The 22,819-nt window shown below is 45.1% G+C and overlaps 1 protein-coding gene and 1 pseudogene across 1 annotated transcript; one reads left to right on the top strand and one right to left on the bottom strand.

Annotated features, from left to right (window-relative positions):
• Positions 1-13,503: 13,503 nt before the first annotated feature.
• On the bottom strand, positions 13,504-14,033 carry LOC115505525 (annotated as a pseudogene).
• A 4,714-nt stretch (positions 14,034-18,747) lies between these two features.
• BECN2 (beclin 2) lies at positions 18,748-20,049 on the top strand. Its single transcript, XM_030302582.1, has one exon. The coding sequence runs from the start codon at positions 18,748-18,750 to the stop codon at positions 20,047-20,049; it is 1,302 nt and encodes a 433-aa protein (XP_030158442.1).
• Positions 20,050-22,819: the final 2,770 nt, after the last annotated feature.

Below are 22,819 nucleotides of genomic sequence, written 5' to 3'. Positions count from 1 at the left end.
AAATAAACATTAAAAAAATATATCCATAGGCCTTAACCTAACTGACCAATGGGCCACTTACAACCAAGCATAGTTACCAAAAAAGGGAAATTTCTATACATCCCTATGCCTCCTCACCTTCCTGCTTTAATTTTTTTTAAAATTTTTTTTTAACGTTTATTTATTTTTGAGACACAGAGAGACAGAGCATGAATGGGAGAGGGTCAGAGAGAGGGAGACACAGAATCTGAAATAGGCTCCAGTCTCTGAGCTGTCAGCACAGAGCCCGACGCGGGGCTCGAACTCACAGACCGTGAGATCACGACCTGAGCCGAAGTCGGCCACTTAACCCACTGAGCCACCTGGCGCCCCATGCTTTAATTTTTTTTAATATTTATGTATTTATTTGAGAGAGGGAGACCAGGGTGTGAGCAGGGGAATGGCAGAGAGAGATGGAGGCACAGAATCTGAAGCAGGCTTGAGGCTCTGAGCTGGCAGCACAGACCTGATGCAGGGCTCAAACCCATGAACCCTGAGATTATGACCTGAGTCAAAGTCAGAAACTTAACTGAACCACCCAGACACCCCCTCGCCTTCCTGCTTTAAATAATCCCTCCCCCACTGCCTGGTTGCAGAGAGTCTCTCCTCTGCCGTCCTGCCCACCCTTCCCTTGCAGTGTTTTCAATAAAGTTATATTTCCTTTGTTCTGCTTTGGATGAATTCTTTTACTGCCTGAGTCACTGGCTTCCATCAATTGTTGCCCCATGTTTGGGGATTCCCATCTGATGGAGACAGACACCACAGCGGGTACACTTGTAATGCCCCCCATTTCGAATCCGAGAGACCACCAAGGATACCGATGCAAACGCACGAGGATTTATTTGCAAGCTCGAGCTTGCGCCCAAGTATACCCGACACAGCGGAGCAGGGACTTGGACCCCTAGGTTAAGAGGGGTAGCAGTTTTATAGGGGCCAGTGGCCAATGAGATTGTAACACACACAGAAAGCTGCATAGTCATGTCAGGCCACACGCAGGTGGCCAATTGAATTACAATTTACCCTATAGTAACTGTTTGAACTAGCCTATCACGCTGGTCAGAATTGGCGCGCAAGTTTGGCGGGCAAAAGGCGGGGTTTACATTCTTTGGCGGTTAGGGGTTCCGCATTCCTATATGAGCCGGTTTCCAGTAAGGGTGTGCTCAGCGGCTTGACTAGGGTGGGGGAGTGTCTTAAGCAATAAGCAGGTCATGTGGGGGTTCTACATGAGACGGTGGGTGTAGCACAAAATGGAGTTAGTCTTGCTCTGCTTGTCCAGGGGTAGGGGATTTTGGTTAAATTCCTTGGGTCCCACACACTCTAGTCATTGTTAAAAATAAAAACTCATTTACATGAAAGTAAACCTCTATGTACACAGATACGTAAATTATAGAAAGGACAAGTTAGTGAAGTTTCTGTGAAAGGCCTGAGAAAATTAAAACTTAAAAGCTTCAGTTACGGGAAACTGAAACCTAACCAAGCTTAACCAGCTTGTTCCGCTTCTGTACAATTGCTTGGCGCGCCCGTGTATTTCTGATCAATCATAGTTGCCTGGCACAACCGTATATTCTTGATCAACCATTGTTACTTGGCACATCCGTGTATTTCTGATCAATCATTATTGCTTGGCACATCCGTGTATTCCTGATTTTCCCATGACTTGTTTGTACTTGTCTATAAAAGGGGTGTAAAAACCTCTCTCAGGACCTCTCGGCGTCACCGGCAACGAGGGCGCAGAGGTCCAGGTTCGAACCTGCAATAAATGACCCTTGCTGCTTAGCTTTGACTCTGGATTCTGGTGGTTCGTTTTTGGGGGTCTCTTAGACTCTGGGCGTTTCATTTGGTGCGTTGGCCGGAAGGCCCCCCCCCAAACCCACCAGACCCCAAGTCAATGGGTCATTTCTGAGACCGATCGGTGAGTGAGCCGGCTCTGTCTGTGTCTGTGTCTGTATCTGTGTCTGTGTCTGTGTCAGTTGTCTGTCCGTTTCTGGCTCTCCCGCGCGGGATCTGTATCAGTGACTGACCTAGCCCTGGCGGACGCGCTATAGGGAAGTCAGTCGGGACCAGTAGGAGACGTCCTCTGGCTCCCATCTGGGGCACTATTCTGGCCCATCAGAACTCTTTGTTCGGGTTACGGACACCCGTTCTGTATCTGGTCTCTTCTCCAAGGCACTTTCTGTTTGCCGCCGCGCTTGCGATTTAACTTGTCTCTTCTCCCCTGCAGGTATATCCAACTCGCTTCCGGAACAGAAACTAACTTGGCCCATTTATTTTTTCCTATACAGGTTATGGGACAGAACCAGAGTACACCTCTCTCCCTTCTTCTAGCTAATTTCAAGGATGTCCGGGCTGGAAGAGGGGAGAGAGGCCATAACCTAAGCCTGGACATCCGCCGGTCGAGACTCTTCACTTTCTGCTGGTCTGAGTGGCCCACTTTCGGGGTGGGCTGGCCTACTGAGGGCACTTTTTGTTTGCCTATAGCTGCCAGGGTCAGGGCCACCCAGACCAGGTTCCCTACATCCCCGTCTGGAAAGATCTTGTTGAAAACCCTCCACCCTATCTTCCCCCTCCCCTTGCACCCCAGGCCCTTCCGCAGCGGCCGCCCCACCTGTTGCCCCGCTGGTTGCCCCTCAAGGGGAACGGGGGGGGGGGGGCGGGAAGCGGCAGCTGTGCCAGAACCAGGGAGGCTACAGGCAGCAGCCGTGCCTAGCCCTATTAAAAATAAAACCAACCGTGAGGGGCCAGCCGGCCAAACTCGCGGGCGCACCCAGTGTGAGCCAAGCTCTCGCCTCCCCCACTCCACTGTAGCCTTACCCCTGCGGGAAATAGGACCCCCCGATGAAACGGGCAATCCCCGACTCCAGTATTGGTCCTTCTCCACCAGTGACCTATATAATTAAAAAACCCAAAATGCTCGGTTTTCTGATAACCCTAGAGATCTTATAGCCCTCCTAGAGAGCATAATGTTCACCCACCAGCCTACGTGGGATGACTGCCAACAGCTTTTGCGAATCCTGTTCACCACGGAAGAAAGGGAGAGAATTCAACTTGAAGCGCGGAAGCTGGTCCCGGAGGAAGATGGTCGACCCACTGTTAACCCTGACCTCATTAATGCAGCGTTTCCCCTGACTCGGCCTGATTGGGACTACAACTCGGCAGAAGGTAGGGGACGACTGCTCATTTATCGCCAGACTCTAATGGCGGGTCTCCGGGCTGCAGCACGCAAGCCCACCAATTTGGCCAAGGTGTACTCGGCAATACAAGGCTGCCCCTGACATCAAAAAGAAACTCCAAAAATTAGAGGATTTAGAAGGAAAACAGATCCAAGATTTACTCCGCATTGCTCAGCGGGTATATAATAATCGGGACGCTCCAAAGGATAAGCAGAAAACTCGCCCCCCAGGCGCCCCCTAGACAAAGACCAATGTGCCTACTGTAAAGAAAAAGGACATTGGATTCGTGACTGTCCCAAAAAGAAGCAACTGCGCTCGGGGTCAGAGCCATGGCAAACCAAAGCGGCCCCCATCCTATTTACCCAGAACTCAGGAATTCCTGGGGTCTGCGGGATTCTGCTGGTTGTGGATCCCAGGTTTTGCTGAAATGGCCAAACCCCTTTACGCAGTCTCTAAAAACCAACCATCATTTGAATGGTCTGCGGAAGCTGAGCAGGCATTCCAACAGATAAAGAGAGCTCTCCTATCGGCCCCAGCTCTAGGACTGCCCGATATCTCTAAGCCCTTCCACTTATATGTGGATGAGCATAAAGGCATAGCCAAGACAGTGCTAACCCAGCATCCAGGTCCGTGGCCCAGACCAGTGGCCTATCTCTCAAAGAAAAAAAAAAACTGGACCCTGTAGCTGCAGGATGGCCCCCTTGTCTCCGGATAATAGCGGCTACAGCCCTAATGGTTAAAGACGCCGATAAGCTGTCCCTGGGTCAAGAGTTACATGTCACCACACCCCACGCCATCGAAGGAGTACTCAAGCAGCCCCCCGATAGGTGGATGAGCAATGCTCGGATGGTCCACTATCAGGGACTCCTGTTAAATCCCTTGCGGACCACATACACCCCTCCCCGAACTCTAAACCCGACCTCGCTGCTACCTGACCTTGACCTGGACTCCCCGCTCCATGACGGTGCCGACATCCTAGTGCAGATCCATGGAACAAGGAAAGATCTACAGGACCGGCCATTACCTGATGCTGAGGTCACCTGGTTTACTGACGGAAGCAGCTTCGTCCATCAAGGACAGAGGTATGCGGTATGCGGGGGCAGCAGTGACATCTGAGACTGAAGTGATATGGGCAGAGGCTCTGCCCATAGGGACTTCTGCCCAAAGGGCAGAACTAATTGCATTGACCCAAGCATTAAGAATGGGGCGGGACCGCAAAGTGACTGTATATACAGACAGCCGGTATGCCTTTGCCACGGCCCATATACATGGGGCAATATACCGTGAGAGGGGACTACTCACTGCTAAAGGCAAAGACATCAGAAATAAAGATAAAATTCTGGCCCTATTGGCCGCTATTTGGGCCCCTAAAAAACTGACTAACCTCGCTGACCAGACTGCATGCCAGGTAGCACAAAACCCCATTCAAGTACTCCCTGCGCAGCTACCAGACCCAGGGCCCCGAGATTTACCCCCATAGCCTGAATACTCAGAAGATGATCTTATCTGGATGCGCGAGTTCCCCATGACCCAAGTTACAGACGGATGGTGGAGGGACTCCAGAGACCGCCTTATCCTTCCCGAAAAATTGGGCCACGCAATCCTGACAAAAATACTCCAGAACGTGCACCCACACGCCACAGCCCAAGGCCACTGAAAAAGAGGAACCATACCAGGAGCCCACTGGGAAGTGGACTTCACCGAGGGCTCTACAGCGGGTTCATGAGGCCGTGTGGCCTAAACTAAAAGAACTGTATGAGACAGAGCTCCCACCCACTCCTCATCAGTATCATCCAGGAGACTGGGTCCTCGTCAAGCGACACAGACAAGAAAACCTCGAACCCAGGTGGAAAGGACCTTACCAAATCATCCTGACGACTCCCACTGCCATCAAGGTAGATAACCTCCCCACCTGGATTCACCACACCCACGTAAAACCTGTCGACCTGCTGTCTGACTTCGTGGGACACACTGATAAAAATATTACTTGGACTGTAAACCGGAGTAAGAAAAACCCCCTCAAACTAACCTTGCGCCGTGCCTCCCCCAAACATGTTCAAGATAGCAACCCTTGTCCTACTAGCCCTCAACCTTAAACTCCTAGAGGGAGGACTAAATGCCCCCGTTGACAAACAGAAATTGTATGAAGCTCTGTATGGGAGGCCCTGTGATTGCAGAGGTGGCATAGTTAAAACCCTTACCCTGCCACATGGTAAAAGACTAGTAGCTGGCTCTGTAGGAAGAGGTGGTCACTATCAGCGAAGATACACTCAAACCCAAGACTGTGGGACCACAATTGCTCACTTAACCCAGACCTATGACATCACAGGACCCCAAAAACAGCAGTGGTTATGTGTTGACAAACCTGAGCCCCTGCACCCCACAGCAGAATGCCCTTGCTCTACTTTCCAGGAGTCGATGCATAGCTCTTGTTATGACTCCTATCAGCAATGTATAGGGCCAGACAACTCCACTACCTACTTTACAGCTATCCTACAGAGTAACAGGGCAGCAAAAGCTAGTGATAATAATATGCAACTTCAAGCCGGCTGCCGTGGCTCAGTTGGAGCCGCTGTCTGCTGGAACCCCCATGCCCATCCCTAGTTTAAACTTTGCAACTGGCAGATCCAAACGAGCTGTGGTTGTTATCCCCCTCCTGACAAGCCTAGGAATTACAGGTGCATTAACTATCGGGACAGCAGGATTAGGAGTCTCCATACACTCCTATCTTTGACTCTCTCGGCAACTAATTAATGATGTCGAGGCCTTGTCAGGGACAATCCAGGATCTGCAGGATCAGCTAGATTCCCTAGCAGAAGTGGTGTTACAAAATAAAAGAGGGTTAGATCTGCTAACCACAGAACAAGGCAGCATCGGCTTAGCCCTACAAGAAAAATGTTGCTTTTATGCCAATAAATCAGGAATAGTTCGGACCAAAATTAAATAGCTCCAAGAGGATCTCGCACTCCGAACAAAATAATAAACTTTATCAGGGACAGACTAAACACCATTCAGGTTATGGTCCTTAGACCACAGTATCAGCTCCTAGACATGGAAAGCGAGCTTGATTAGGTAACACTGTAGGACCCAAGATTGGGTCCTCAGGTACTTGAGAAAGGGGGGAATGAAAGGCCTGAGAAAATTAAAACTTAAAAGCTTCAGTTACGGGAAACTGAAACCTAACCAAGCTTAACCAGCTTGTTCCGCTTCTGTACAATTGCTTGGCGCGCCCGTGTATTTCTGATCAATCATAGTTGCCTGGCACAACCGTATATTCTTGATCAACCATTGTTACTTGGCACATCCGTGTATTTCTGATCAATCATAGTTGCCTGGCACAACCGTATATTCTTGATCAACCATTGTTACTTGGCACATCCGTGTATTTCTGATCAATCATTATTGCTTGGCACATCCGTGTATTCCTGATTTTCCCATGACTTGTTTGTACTTGTCTATAAAAGGGGTGTAAAAACCTCTCTCAGGACCTCTCAGCGTCACCGGCAACGAGGGCGCAGAGGTCCAGGTTCGAACCTGCAATAAATGACCCTTGCTGCTTAGCTTTGACTCTGGATTCTGGTGGTTCATTTTTGGGGGTCTCTTAGACTCTGGGCGTTTCATCTGCAGCCAATTCCAATGTTTGTGTCAGAGGGGAGGGACATTTTCCACACCGACAAGCAATTCTCCAACACCAGCTGTGTGTCCTACATTCAACTCAATTCTGACACGATCTACCTGCATGTAACCTCAGATCCTACAGGTTAAAAGCTCAGTCCTCCAAGTCTGTCCCTACCCCCGAGTTCAGACACCAATCATAATCTAGATTATCACCTGGGCTTCTGACTGACTGGCTGTAGACTGGAGGTTCTTACAACCCCATTTGGGTTTGATTAATTTACTAGCGTGGTTCACAGAACTTAGAGCAACATTTTGCTTCCTAGATCACTGGGTTATTATAAAAGGGTAATACAAGTCAGGAACAGCCAGATGGAAAAGTTGCATGGAGCAAGGTATGGGGAAGGAGTATAGAGTTTCCATGATCTCTATGGGCACACCACTCCCCCTAAATATCATGCGTTTGCCAACCTGGAAGCTTTTCCAACCCTGTCCTTTTGAAATGTTATGGAGGCCTCATTACGTGTGCATGGTTGATGAAATCATCGTGCATTAGTGATTGATGAACCCCTCTACGCAGCTTAGAGGTCTGGGGTGTCCGGACTGAAAGTTCCATTGCTCTAATCACATAGTTGGCTCAGCTGGCACCCAGCTCCCATCCTTTGGCAGAGTCGAAAGGTTGCCTCATTAACATAGCAAAAGACACTTTGATCACTCTCCTCACTTAGGAATTCCAAGGGTTTTAGGAGGTCTGTGCCAGGAAGGGGGTCAAAGACCAGATATATATTCATTATAAATCACAATATCAGTTAGACAAAAGGGAACAAAAACTTGCAAAGTTTACTTGGCAGAAGGGGAGAGTTCAGAGGTAGAGAAGAGAGAAAGGGGGACTTATTCTTTCTACCATTGCCTTAGAAGTACAGTAAAACCTTGGTTTGTGAGCACAATTCATTCCTGAAGCATGCTTGTAATCCAAAGCACTTGTTTAATTTCCCCATAAGAAATAATGGAAACTCAGACGATTCATTCCACAACCCAAAAATATTCATATAAAAATGATTACAATACTGTAATATAATACAAAATAATAAAGAAAATACAAAATGTAAAGAAAAATAAACAAATTAATCTGCACTTCCTTTGAAAACCTTCGTGGCTGGTATGAGAGAGATAAGATAGAGGAGGGTTATTATTATTTTTTTTAATTTTTTTTTAATGTTTATTTTTGAGAGAGAGAGAGACAGAGTGTGAACAGGGGAGTGGCAGAGACAGAGAGAGACACAGAATCCAAAGCAGGCTCCAGGCTCTGAGCTGTCAGCACAGAGCCCAATGCGGGGCTCAAACTCACAGACTGTGAGATCATGACCTGAGCCGAAGTCGGACGCTTAACCAACTGAGCCATCCAGGCGCCCCGAGAGAGATGGGTTATTATGTAAGATGACTTTCACTATCACTAACAGAATCACTGCTATCTATTGGCTCAATGGAATCTTTTTCTTTTCATGCAAATTTAACAAGGAATCTATCTAATGATCCAAAATGAAGCAAAACTTACTCTAAATGGAAAAGCAAAGGACTGTCCATACATGCTTCGAAGTGACAAAAATTATACTAGTGCCAGTTGTGGGCATGTTTTCACATTCTGAAAAATCACTGATTCTGCCAAACATTGCAGCCTGAGGCCAAACATCCAAGCATGGGAGAAAATCACCCACAGTCCCACAGAGAGAGAAAGAGAGGGAAGAACCATTGGCTCAGCTGTGATCATGTGACATTCGATGTCATGTACTCCTTGCATTGCAAGACACTGCTTGTTTATCAAGTTAAAATTTATTAGAAATGTTTGCTCCTCTCGGGAAAGACTCACAGAACAAATTACTCACAATCCAAGGTTTTACAGTATTTGAAATCTCTATAGCAGTAAGTCTTCATATATTACTTAGGTGATACAATTAAGCAACATTTTTTTTTTTTTTTTTTAAATCGGGACAGGGGCACATAGGTGGCTGAGTTGGTTAAGTGGTCAATTTTGGCTCAGGTCATGATCTTGCAGTTCATGGGTTCGAGCCTAGCATCAGGCTCTGTGCTGACAGCTCAGAGCCTGGAGCCTGTTTCAGATTCTGTGTCTCCCTCTATCTCTGCCCCTCCACTGCTCATGTTCTGTCCCTCTCTCTCTCTCAAAAAGAAATAAACAGTAAAAAATTTTTAAAAAGAAAAATTGGGGCAGAATTCAACAGTTAATAGCAAAATGATAGTTACCTTCCAGAGTTGATATGACAGTGCAATCAGTCACTCATGCATTTAGTCACGTCACTGAGTGAGCTCCTGAGGGGCTGGGAACTAGCAAGCCAGGCGGTCCCTAACACGACAAAGCTCTCATCATGTTGGGAAAGACATGATAAACAGCTAAACCACAAGTCACTAGTTGTGGATGGAATTAAGTTTGGTAAAGGTGCTCTAAGGGAGGGTGTCTGGGGAGCCCCACTGTACAGAATGGCCTCCTTGGGAGGTGAAGCCTAAACTGAGGCCCCAAGAGTGATGAGCTGCCCCCTTCCTGGGAAAAGGAAGGAGCAGACTCGGGGGGAGGGCTCAGCATGTTCCAGAGAGAAGAAGAAACTTTCCAGTACTGCATAACTGGGAACAAACGGTCTTCCAGAGCTGGTGAGGTTTCAGGCTGAATAAATTCCCAGACACCAGAGAAACAGGATGGGCGGGGTTGAATACTGTCAGAGGAGTTTCTTGATAGGCCACACCACCATGTTCAGCTGCCTTCAGGGCCAGTCTGACCCTAAATGCAGTAAATTTGGAAAACATTTCTGGCTAACTGCGTGAAGGCCTGCTGTCCTTTCCTAGCCGGTTTCCAAACTGCCTTTCTATCCCATGTTCCATGTTTTCCACTTTCCTACTTTCCAGTGGTAAGGGATTAATTAGTAAGCCGTGCAATGCGTCTTTATGCCAGAGCATCATTTTTCATCCCAAGGGTTGCAAACACCTGCATGGATGACTCAGGAGAGGAGGGGAGCCAGGGTTTTCTGGCAGAGGAATGTGGGAGCTGAGAAACAGGGTCACATTGTTTCCACTCCTCCTGAGGGTACTGGAGCAGTCTGATTGTATTTCCTCTGGATTCTGATCTGTGTCTCTTCCTGACTGTACTGTGTACTTACACAGGTGTGAAGGAGAGAGAGAAGGGGCTCTCAGCAGTGGCCATTTGCATCCTTAAGGCATCTGAGGCTGCTTTACTGATGCAGAACCCCCATCAGGACATCCATTCCTGGGAGGATCTGGGGCTCTTGTACCCAGGGCTCTGAAGGAATACTCAGTTGGCATTTTCTCTAAGTCCACTTTTCTATTCTAAGTCTTCTATTCATCGAAGACCAGAGTCATCATGTTTTAATGGAAAGCATGGTTTTTGATCAGGTGTCAAATATGCCTGGGCCCAAAGCCCAGCACCTGAGGGATTCTGACCCTCACCTGAGATCCTGTTGCTTGTTTCAGAAACATTAACATGCGGAAATAGATGTAAGGTAATTAACACTCTCTCGATTACTCAGCTTGTGCTGTGATAATAACTGCAAGTTTCAGGGGTTTACAACCCAAGCATACATTTCTCACTCCAAGTTTTGCAGGTTGGCTGGCCTGGGTTCCAGATGCCTTCTCACTTGGGAATGGAGGGGAAAGGAGTAGCTCCTCCATGGGATATGCTGTTCTCACGGTGGAAGACAGGAGCACAAGGGCGGTGGGGGAAACTTGGGCTTGGAACTAGCACACTGTCACTTCAGCCCACAGTCCACAGTCCAAAATAATTCCCATATGGAGGGAGAGAAAGATGAATATTTGCTTAACAATAATACAATTGCCACACTAAACCAGGAACATGTCAGGTCCTCCAAAGTTGTTAGCCTCCACCCCTCCTCCCATGCCTACAGTAGGATTCAATGAATGCATGGCCGGAATGATAAGCCAGCCCTGTTGCCAGCCCAACTTTGAATGTCAAGCCAGCTGGCCAGTGTCCATTCTGGCCCCACAACCTTGACCTTCATCCTAGTCTTAGTGCCCTGAGCATCCCACCTGCCTCAGCTTCCTCATCCTTTCCAGACCCTCACCTCACTCTACTGTGTCGCATACCACGTAATCCTGTGTCCTGACAGCTGGTGGTGGCCCCCACTTTCTACCTTCTCCATGATCCCAACAGGCCACGGTCCATGTAGTTTCCTGCCATTCCAGGCCATTGTGGGCTCTGATTGCTAGGCCCATTGTGAGTGCGTAGACAAGAATATGACATCAATCACCAACTTTGTCATTGAAAAAGACCGCTGAGCCTAAGGTAGCAAAATAGGTGAAAACATAGTCTGTGGTCATATGGTTATATCGCATGGCTATCTTTAAGAATAAGCCTATGCCTTTTAACAAATTCTGGTCCTCAAATTACTTCTCAGTGATATTATTGTGGGGGTTAGGAGAGAGTGTGGGGTAGGCACAAGAATTAGTTGGCAACCTGGCCTAATAAGAGGTGGAAAATGTATAATAAGTGAGGTTGTGAGGACTTTGAATATCACTTTTTCCAAGTCCCTTATTTTACAAATAAGAAAACTGAGAGGTACAGAGAAGAACTTTCTATAGTAAATTATGAAAAGAAACCAAGCCCCTTGAGTCCTGGGCCAAATCTCTTCCCACTGCATCAGAACAAAATGGAAAAAATCTTTAGGCCATCAAATGTCCTGAACCCCAGAATAGGCTATAAGAGGGAGGCTATGTTAATTTAGTCTTCGATTGAGAAGATGTTAAATGGGGCCAATGGCATGGACAAAGGCATCAGAAGCAGTAGGCGTTGTCCAGGGGTGGGGAGCCTTTGGGCTTCAGCCGGTTTGGCCTTAGGTATAAAATACAATCCTGCCTGGGAGCATTCAGGATCTTGAAGGGACTGTTTCAAGACATCAAGACTTTGGCTGCTTTCTGAGGACTTTCCTTTCCTTGCTAATGCTTATGAGGACGATAAAAACAAAGGTCTGAGCCTAGATATTGATGGTGGTGCTTTCCTTGTTCATATAGCAAAAGTCTTGGGGAATGAGTGATCTTCACAGTCTTCTGAGGGAATGACATGTCATCATCAGGAATTTCTAAAGGCATTCCTTGTGACAACGGAGAGTAATTCAGTACATGCGATAAATTGCTACTCCTAGATTTTCAGTCTAATTATCAAATCATTATGATTAGCAGGAAGTTCTCTGAAAAGAAAATTACCTGTATATTTTAGTAGAATGAGCTGTCCCCTGGAGGGAATTATTTCAGTCAGAGTCATGGTGTCTAGAAGCCCTTCCATAGGAATGAAAACAAAAAGAAAGAAGAAAACAAGGAGCAAAATGGATGAATGGGTGCTAAGGATACAAGATAGATTTCAACAATATTGTCAAGAGACATTTAGTGCATTGGAAGGGCAGATATGGCACACGTCAACCACCAAGACCAATGGATGCACGTGCCAGTGCATAGGTGAGAAGTTTCAGTACCCACAGGCGGATTGACTTGGAATGTTCTGCCCTTCAACTGGCATTGACTGCCAACATTTTAATATTGATTATAAAGAGTTAATGTTCTGTAATGCCCAGTAGCCAAAAGTCTATTTGTAGAAATTCTGTGAATCTTTTTGCAAAGAATATTTGTTTTATGCAAACACGTTAGCTCTGCATAAATCTATATTTTATTTTTCTGGCATGGCGTTAGATGGGGATTAGTGGGGAGTGGCAGGAGGGGGGAGCTCCAGTCTCTCAGGCGGAGCACTTCCATGCATTAGTAATGCATGCAGAATCTAGCAACAGTTTACTGAACATTTACGTGACACTACATGCCGTGAAGAGCACAGAAGGAGTATGGTGTAGATGCCTTTGCCCACAACAGCTATTGTGAGCAATGGCTCATTGCTAGCGTTGCATCCGTTTCACAGAATTTAACTAAGCAGACTGTGAAGTTAAGTGGCTTCCTAAATCAGCATCTGACCTGGGACAGAAAGCCAGAGCCTTGGCTCTTTTGATGGTTTGAGTCTTAAAAACTATCCCCACTGCAGCTTATTGTGATTAACTTCTGTGGAGTCTCACCAGCAAGGAGGATGTTGGCTAGTCTGACGCAAAGCAAAATGAATTAAAGCTTAAAATTTCTTTTAGAAATTTCTTATGTGAACCAAAAATCTGGGCTCCCTGTAACGATGAGCATTGCCTTCCCATCCTGTGTGAGTCACTTCTGGGCCCGCAGGTGTCTGGCCTCTGCAGCCACAAGAGTCCTTCCTCAGACGCTTACATCGCCACACTGGTGTTTGTGAGGCCACAGTCAAAGTATGTGGAGGTTTACAAAGGAGACAGGGGACATCTGAGGCCCATAAGCCAGTGCAACCTTGAGGTTTTTAAACCATGGTAAGACACATCACACAAAATTTTTTCGCTTTAATCATAGCAAACAGAGGCATATTTGCTTAGCATTTTTGAGCTGTGGTTATTTTTTTCTAGTTAATATGGGTCTTGCTCTTTGAGCCCATCTGAGAGTCCTGGGGCATTTTAAATCTCCAGGAAAGTTTCTAATAGCTATCTTATCACCCCAGGGACACTGCAGAGAGATAGAGAGCGGCTTTAGAGAGGTCCTTTGATTTCTTTTTCATTTTTATTTATTTAGTTAGTCCTTATTTAGTTAGTTAGTTAGTCCTTTGTATTTCTCACCTGGCTGAGCATTCCACTGCATCACTATTGATGTCATGAGGGTGGCGGCCATCAACATTGCAGCCCACAGACTGGGCGGTTCCGAAAATCTCTTTAATGGTTCCAGAGAGTTCTCTGGATCAGTGCCACATCTGTTGGGCAATGTTGATGATCTCATCAAAAGTGATATTTCTACTGTGCTTAATGTTTTTCCGCTTCTTTCTGTCTCTTGGAGGTTCCTTGAGGGCTTCGATAATCAGGGCAGAGACAGAAGGTGCCATTTCTATCTGGGCCTGTCTGTTCTGAATGGTCAGTTTCACTGTAATCCTCACACCCTTTCAATCACCTGTTACCTTGGCGATGTCATCACCAACATTTTTTGGAGACAGAGCCTGCGGGCTGATTTTTGGGGCCAGGGCAGACGTGACACCGACTTCACCACCGGTGCACCTCAGGTATATGACTTTGACCTCATTGGGGTCGAACTTAGGCAGCATGGTGGAGGTAGTTGGTGTTGGATGAACCTGGATTAGGGACAACCAAAGACAGTTGCAGCATGGCCTCCTCTGAGCCGAAAGTCAAAAGCTGTTTTTTTAAGCTTATTTATTAATTTTGAGACAGAGAGAGAGAGAGCATGAGCAGGGGAGGGGCAGAGAGAGAGAGAGAATCCCAAGCAGGGCTCTTAACCTCCTGAGCCACCCAGGTACCCCATCTAAGAGAATTTAGAGGACCTGTTCCAGGAAGGGAGCTATCACCATAGATAACTATAGTATAATATGAACGAGAAGAAGCAGATAGGCACAAATTTTCTTTTTACATTTTTTAAAATGTTAATTTATTTTTTGAGAGAGAAAGACAGAGCATGAGTGGGAGAGGGGCAGAGAGAGGGAAACACAGAATCTGAAGCAGGATCCAGGCTCTGAGATGTCAGCACAGAGCCCCCACACGGGGCTCAAAATCACGAACTGTGAGATTATAACCTGAGCTGAAGCTGGTCGCTTAACAGACTGAGCCATCCAAGCACCCTACACAGGGAAGAATTTTTAGCAAGGTCTATTTGTTAAAATTCCTCTCTGTGTTCCATTGTTTCTGAATAGCCTAGCAAACACTTGTTTACCAAACATTTACCCTTTTTCATCTTCCTGTGCATTGTTTTCCTTCCCTTAAAAATCCCAGATCCCAAACCCCTTTTCCTTAGTTCAGGATGACTTATACACCTCATTTTTGCCTATCTTTGGAATTTAATGTTTCTGTGGATTCCCCATATGTACGAAATTAAATGTTACTGTCTCATGTCAATTTTTTAATTCATTTTTTAAAATCTTTATTTATTTTTGAGAGAGAGACAGAATGCAAGCAGGGGAGGAACAGAGAAAAAGGGAGACACAGAATCTGAAGCAGACTCCAGGCTCTGAACTGTCAGCACAGAGCCCAATGCAGGGCCTGAACCCACAAACCATGAGATCATGACCTGAGTTGAGGTCGAATGCTTAGCCAACTAAGCCACCTGGGTGCCCCTGTCTTATCTCAATTTAATTCTCAGGCATACTAGAAGAACCTTGAAGGGCAGATAAAGTTTTTCCTCCCCACATGTGCAACCATCACCACCATTCATCTCCAGAACTTCCCAGATTAAAACTCTGTACCCATTAAACACTAACACTAGAATATTCTGACACTAACTAGCATTCTGCTCCCAATTCCAGTGTGTGGGTATTTTCCTCACATCAAACAATTCTGACATCAAATGATGCCCTTGACCCCTCCTCAGATTTTATTAATTTCCTAGAAGAGCTCACAGAACTCAGGAAAACATTTACCTACTAGATTACCAGTTTATTATAAAAGAATATAACTCAGGAACAGCCAGATGAAAGAGATGCATATAGCAATGTATGTGGGAAGCATGTGAGCCTTTCATGCCCTCTCCAGGCTCACCACTCTCCCCAAATTGCCACGTGTTCACCAACCCAGAACTTCCCTGAACCCACTCCTTTTTGTGTTTTCATGGAGGCTTCATTACATAAGCACAGGTGATTAAATCAATGGCCATCGGTGATCCATTTAACCTCCAGCCTCACACCCCTCTGGAGGTCAGGGGAATGGAACTAAATGTTCCAACCCTCCAATCACATGGTTGGTTCTCCTAACAACAGGCCCCATCCTTAGGTGCTTTCTGATAGTCACTTCATTAACATAACAAACGGCACCTTGATTGTTTTCATTGCTTAAGACACTCCAAGGGTTTAGGAGCTCTGTGGCATGAACAGAGAAGATCATGTATATATTTCTTATGTAAAGTATAACATCACAGTGATTTATAGAGAGAACCCTTCTTCCCTCAGCCCCTGGCAACCACCATTCTGCTTTCTGTCTCTATGAATTGTATTTGATTACTCTAGGTACTTCATTTAAATGGAATCATATAATAGTTGTCCTTTTGTGATTGGCTTATTTCATTTAGCATAATGTCTTCAAGTTTGATCCAGGTTGTTGCATGAGTCAAAATTTCCTCCCTTTTTAAGGCCATACTTCATTGTATGTATATATCACATTTTGTTTAGCCATTATTCACCAATGGGCATGTGGGTTGCTTCTACCTTTTGACTATGATGAATGATGCTTCTATGACCATGGGTGTACAAAGCCTTGAATTTTTAAAGGAGATTTTTATCCACACTTTGCAAGCTTCAGAAAAATTTAGTTGTCTGTCTCAAAGACAGATTTTTATTTTTTTAAATTCAGATCTCTTGAGTGGCTCAGTGGGTTAAGCATCTATCTCTTGATTTTGGTTCAGGTCATGATCTCACAGTTCATGGTTCATGAGTTTGAGCTCCCTCCTATTGGGCTCTGTGCTAACAGCATGGAGACTGCTTGGGATCTCTCTCTGCCCCTCTACTACTTTATTTCTCTCTCTCAAAATAAATAAATAAACAAAAAAATTCAGAATCTCTTGGTGGGACAAGGCTCAGCAGGGTGGAAAAGGAAGATCAGAGATCCAGGAGAATCAGAGACAACAATCCTCTGGAATCCAAATAAGGACTTTGTTTTCCTCTTTCCACAAGGAAAGGATAGCAATCACTTCGAATGTTAAACAATGAGTCCCAATTTGGAAGAGAACAGAAAAGATGTTTTGAGATGTGCTATTTAAGAATACACTGCTAATCTTAGCAAGAACGATTTTATTCCGTTAATTATGGAGACAGATGCCAGATTGCAAAGGTTGAAAGAGGTCTGATGAGCATATGGAAACAGTGAGAAGTAGTTAACTTCTCTTTTGAGAAGTTCAAGGTTCACAAGGAGAAGGAGAAAGCCAGACTATGGCCACATAGGAGACTGGTGATGAGAGGAAACTAATGTCAGTTTGAGGTTCTAAACATCATCTTGTTTAATCATCAAAGCAATTCTCTTAGGATGGCTTCTGTTTAATTCATTTTCAGATGAAAACTCTGAGCATAAAGACGTTTAAGCAACTTGTTAAGTTAAGCAAAATTAGAACCCAAGACCGACTCCAGAATACTGCGTCACATGCCAGGAGGTTGTTTGTTTCAGGATGTATAGTGGAAAGATGATTATAGATCATGGGGAGCAAGTCCTCTGTTGTGTCTATTTCATGCACACCCTTCGACTACCTCTTGTGTTTACTCCTCTGGTCTGATATCCTGACTGCTATACTCCTTCAACCTCCGAGAACAGAAACACATCAGCTCTCCCACCTTTTTGCTGTGTCTCCCTCCCATGCCCACCCTTCCTTACCAGTATGCGTTGAAGTCAACCTTCCTAACCACTTCCCTGCTGGCACCTTCTCTCCTGCCTCCCTGGTTTAGTCTTGCTTGCTTGACAACACCCATTCAGGTGAGGGACTGACATGTATACCTGATATGTACACATGACAGCCAGTCTCATGTGGACCTTTACAGATGAAGAGCAATCACACCACTCCTCTATTCAATCTCCTACTCACTGAGGTAACTCTCACACACATCTCTTCCCCATCTTCACTTTTTGCTGAAGAACTTGCTTCTTGTTCCACTGAGATTAAATTTAGCAACACAGATAACATTTGTGACCTTGTTATGAGGACTTTCTATAGAGCGCTGAAATTAAAGTTGAATTATGGTGGCTTTAAGAGAGAACAGAAGAAGACCTGGAGACAATAGGTACAGACAAGTCTTTCCTAGAGGTTTATGACAAAGCCCAAGAAAAGGAACAAAGTTTGGACAGGGAAGAGGGGACAAGGCAATGTATCTCAGTGCTGATGATACAGTAGTACATAAAACCCCTGCTCCCAATCCTTAGAATCCTCTTCACTCTTGGGCTTCTCAAGCCCTCCCAAAGGAGACCCCAGAATGAGGACATAAGAATTGGAGGGAAGGTCTCCAGAAATCAGGGATTTCCTTCCTAGCTGAAAATGACACTCCAGTTCCACTCATTCCTTCACTAAAGGAAAGCTCCAACAGACTGATTCTGGATTATCCAGGAGGCATCATTCAGTTGTTAGATAAACCACAGTCTGAAACAATCTCTATTCCCCTTCAGCTGTGTTTCCTTAGCTTGTCTCTCTGGGCTGAATCGAACCCAAAGCCAGGTATGGCTTGAATTTGTTTGGTTTTGTTGGGTGGGTAATTAAAATGAAGTTCAGCCATGAGCAATGAATATGCTTTGCCATTCTACTCCCAAGGATGAATCAGGACTCAGAATTGACCATGACATTGAAAGCAATTCCAAACTTATTCTGCTGTTCCCCAACTCTTTGGGGAGAGGTATCAGGGTGAGGAAAGGCATAATTTGTGTAGTAGATCCTTTGCAATCATTACTCCAGGCATCATGGAGAAGCCATGGGTAAAGGTAGCAGGAAATTGGGAGAGAAGCTGAGAAAATGGGCAGAGGCCCTGGTGTCAGGTTAAGGTGATGGGATTTTATTTTAAGGTAAGACAAGAGCATTAAACCATTTTAAGGAAGGAAGTGCCACGATCAGGACTTAGTTTAGAAGTACTCTTAAGATATGCCTTGGAAATGTTAAAAGACAAAGTGAGATGATCAGATTTGCCTTCTAGAAAGAATTACTTGTCTAAAAGGAGCTAAAGGAACCCTAGAGTATCTAAGGAGGGCACCAAAATAAGGTGTTAAGAAGAGCAACAAGATGAGATATGCATTTTGAAGGAATTACTCCTCTAAAGAAGTTTAAAAAGGTATAAATGGACAAGTAAGTGGGGAGCCAGAGGAAACTTAGAATCCAAGTAAGAGCCAAGGCCTCCACCATGTTCCCCATCCGCTTCATTTGCCAGTGCTGCAAGCAGCCACTAAAGCTGAATCAGTCCATGGAGACCTCAGGTCTTGAGACCACCCAAGAACCTCCAGCTTCCACACTCTCAGCTCAGTGGGAGCCAGGAGAAACCCTGGAAAGAGGCCCTGCCTCCAAGGCAGAGACAGATACTGAGAAGCTGCAGGATAGTACCTCCTGCTCCACCGTCCCTGGAGATGATGGCAAGATGTCCAGGGACAGTTCTAGCAACTTCATCTTACTTGGAGAGTTTGCCCCTACAAGTATGCTCAGTAACGCCCAGAAGACTGCTGGGGACATTTTTGACATCCTGACTGGTGAAAGAGATGTGGACCACGCCCTGTGTGAGGACTGTACTGACAAACTTTTAGAGGAGCTGGACACCCAACTCATTCTCACAGAAACAGAGAACCAGAACTACAAACATTGGAGGAAGAGAATACATGACGGGGAGCTGGAGACACTGCAGGAGGAGCTGGCGGGCCTGGAGCTGGAGGAAGCAAGGCTGGCTCAAGAGCTGGAGGAGGTGGAGAAGAACCAAAAAAGAGTAGCAGAGGATCTTGAGGCTGCCAGAGCAGAGACTCAAGTGCTGGACCAGCAGGATGAGCAGCACTGGAGGGACTACAGTAACTTACAATGGCAGCAACTGGAACTGCAGGATGAGCTGACCAGCAGGAGGAACCTGCTGGTACATGCCCAGATCCAGTGGGACTGGCTGAAGAAGACCAATGTCTTCAGTGCCACCTTTGAGATCAGGGATGATGGCCCTGTGGGCATCATCAATAGCTTCAGATTGGGCTGCCTCCCCACTGTCCCCGTGAGCTGGAATGAGATCAACATGGCCTGGGGACAGACAGCCTTGCTACTTCATGCCCTGTCCAACAAGATTGGGCTGGAGTTTCAGAGGTATCAACTCTTCCCCTGTGGAAACCGGTCCTATCTGAAGTCTTTAACAGATGACGCCATTGAGCTGCCATTGTTCTGCATCACGGGGCAGATTACTTGCTTGGATGTCAAATTTGACCTCGCAATGATGGCTTTTTTGGACTGCATGCAGCAGTTCAAGGAAGAGGCTGAGAAAGGCAAGTGGGGTCTCTGCCTGCCCTGCAAGATTCACGTGGAAAATGGCCTGATGGAAGACTCTGGAAGCACTGGTGAGTTCTATTCCATCAGAACCCGCCTGAACACGGAGGAGCAGTGGACAAAGGCACTCAAGCTCATGCTTATAAATTTTAAGTGTAGTCTTGCTTGGCTGTCTTTAAAATATTGTCAAAAATAACTTTCTATGAGGGAGAGGGAGATTTTTTTTTGCTTTAAACTATTTGTGACCATATCACAATTGTAAAATTGGAAGAGATAACATGCTTATAACTTTAAAAAGTTAATGGCAACAGGGGCACCTGGGTGGCTCAGTTGGTTGGGTGGCCACCTACAGCTCAGGTCATGATCTTGCGGTCTGTGGGCTCTGGCTGGCCACTCGGAGCCTGGATCCTGCTTCCAATTCTGTGTGTATGTCTTCTCTCTCTGTCCCTCCCCAGCTTTCACTCTGTCTCTCAATAAATTAACATTTAAAAAAAGGGATCAAGAGATGCAGAGGGAAAGCACTGGGGTGGGGCTGGAGGAAGGTGGGGGGGAGGAGAAGGAGAAAGCTGGAATCTTCATAAAGTGTCTGGGTCACTAATGTATGTAGCAGGACTTTATGGGGAGGGTGAATATTCGAAGATTAAGTTTTTGCTGCGATATATAGTGTAAACCCCTCCTTCATCCCTGAGAAACTTTCAATAAACTTCTCTACATTCTTCAATGATTTAAAGTGAGAAGTGTGTCCTATTGGGCTGTGCCATTGTGTTGAGACCAACCTGGTGGGGTTGTGTGGCCAAAGAGGATGGTAACATCTTGGCTGACAAGTCAATCCAATCATCAGTTAAGAGTCATCAGATGAATTCTTACAGAGACCTAAAGATTTAAAAGGAGTCAGAGAACTTTTTTAAAAATGCAAGTTGCAGGGCACCTGGGTGGCTCAGTCGGTTAAGCATCCGTCTCTTAGTTTTGGCTCAGGTCATGATCTCAAGGTTTGTGAGTTCGAGCCCTGAATCAGGACCTGTGCTGACAGCTCAGAGCCTGCCTTGGATTTTCTGTCTCTTTCTCTCTGTCCCTCCCTGTGTGTCTCTCTCCCTCAAACATTTAAAAAAGATGCATCATTCAACTGTTGTTCCATTGCTCTCAAGACAAAATTCAACCCTGGGTCTCCCTGTGTCTCTCCAGCCTCACCTCACACTTCTTCCAGCACCCTCTTATTCCAATACATGCTAAGTCCAAACTTCCTCTGCCTTTTGCCTAAGCTGTTGCTTATGTGCAAGATCTTTTAACCAAACAACTCCCTGAGAGCTATGTTAGCTTTGTAGTCCACAGATAGTGCCTGTAATAGCTACGGCTGCATACATACTATCTATAAATAGAAGTCATTGTGGAAAATGAGAAAAGGAAGATGCTTAAATATTTTTTAAGTTTATTTTTGAGAGAGCACGTGGGAGTGGGGAAGGGGCAGTGAGAGAGAGAGAATCTGAGGCTGACTCTGCTGATAGCAGAGAGCCCAATGTGGGCTCAAACTCAGGAACCGTGAGATCATAATCTGAGCCAAAATCCAACATTTAACTGACTGAGTCATCCAGGTGCCCTGGAAAGTGAATAACTTGTCACACATTAAGAGACTAGGAGATTGGTTACATAAATTAAGGTCTAAGCCTATGATGGAATATCATGTAGGTGTTAGGATGTTAAGAGGAATATTTAATTAACATAACATTTGATGACAATACTTGTATAAATATATTCACTAAAAAGATTAAGTTATAAAACATAATATGAAAACTCAGAAAAGTAGGAAAAAATTTTTTTAAAAATGTATTCCTTGAATATAAAGGTACTGCCATAAGTTTTGGGTTTTAAAAAACTCTCCATTTGAGATTAGGAAAGAGACAGGATACTGGTTACTGGCTATCAGCATTTCTATTTAACATGTGTTGATGCTAGCCAGTAGAATATATAAAAAAATTAAAGGGATAGAGACTAAAAGGGAAAAAATAAAATTGTTGGGGTGCCTGGGTGGTTTAATCGGTTAAACGTCCGATTTCGCCTCAGGTCATGATCTTGTGGTTTCCTGAGTCCGAGCCCCATGTCAGGCTCTGTGCTGACAGCTCGGAGCCTGGATCCCACTTCGGATTCTGTGTCTCCCTCTCTCTCTGTTCCTCCCCCACTCACACTCTGTCTCGCTGTCTCTCTCTCAAAAATAAAAAATAAATTTTAATAAAAAAATTATTTTCATATGAAATAACTATGACAATATCTAAATAAAACAACAGATAAATCATTAGAATTAATAAGTGAATTAAGAATTCAGTGACTACAAAGTCAATACAAAAATAAAATGTATTTTTATATAAAGGCAACAATTAGAAAAAGAATTTTGAAATAGTTCAAATTGTCAAATACCTAAGAATAACCTGACAAGGTCCTTAGCATAGGAAACATGTTATCAATTGCCTGTAGAGCAAGAGTTGGAAATTTTTTTTCTTTAAAAGGCCAAATAGTAAATATTTTAGGATTTTTGGTCCATGTGCTCCCTGTTGCAACTACTCAGTTGTAGCAACTACTCAATTGTGCTATTAAAGAGTAAAACCAGCCACAGAAAATACACAAATGAATGGGCATAGCTGTGTTCTAGCGAAACTATATTCATCAAGACAGAAGGCTGGGTTTGGCCCTTGGGCCATGGTTTGCTGCCCCTTCACCTAGATGATAGCTTTCATGGAATCATGGGTTATGTCCATCTCATTTACACTGTGTCCCTAACTGCACAATGCCCACCGCTAGTCAACGCTCAATGCATAATTGAATGAATAAATCACCGAATTATACTGAGTTATGGGATTGTGGGAAATTTTATTTTCTTCTTCATGGCTTATAAATATTCTCTGGTCTATATGTATTTGTCTTAGGATAAAAGAAATTAAGGGATGTGACTAGACATCAAGTTAACCTGCTATTAC

This window comes from Lynx canadensis, chromosome F1 (assembly GCF_007474595.2).
Source record: "Lynx canadensis isolate LIC74 chromosome F1, mLynCan4.pri.v2, whole genome shotgun sequence".
NCBI lineage: Eukaryota > Metazoa > Chordata > Mammalia > Carnivora > Felidae > Lynx > Lynx canadensis.
Note: the sequence above shows the minus strand (reverse complement) of the source record. Positions and strands in the feature narration are given on the sequence as shown.

What these genes read in the sequence shown, in the direction of transcription:
- BECN2 (XM_030302582.1), top strand. Translation starts at nt 18,748, where the DNA reads ATGTTCCCCATCCGCTTCATTTGCCAGTGCTGCAAGCAGCCACTAAAG.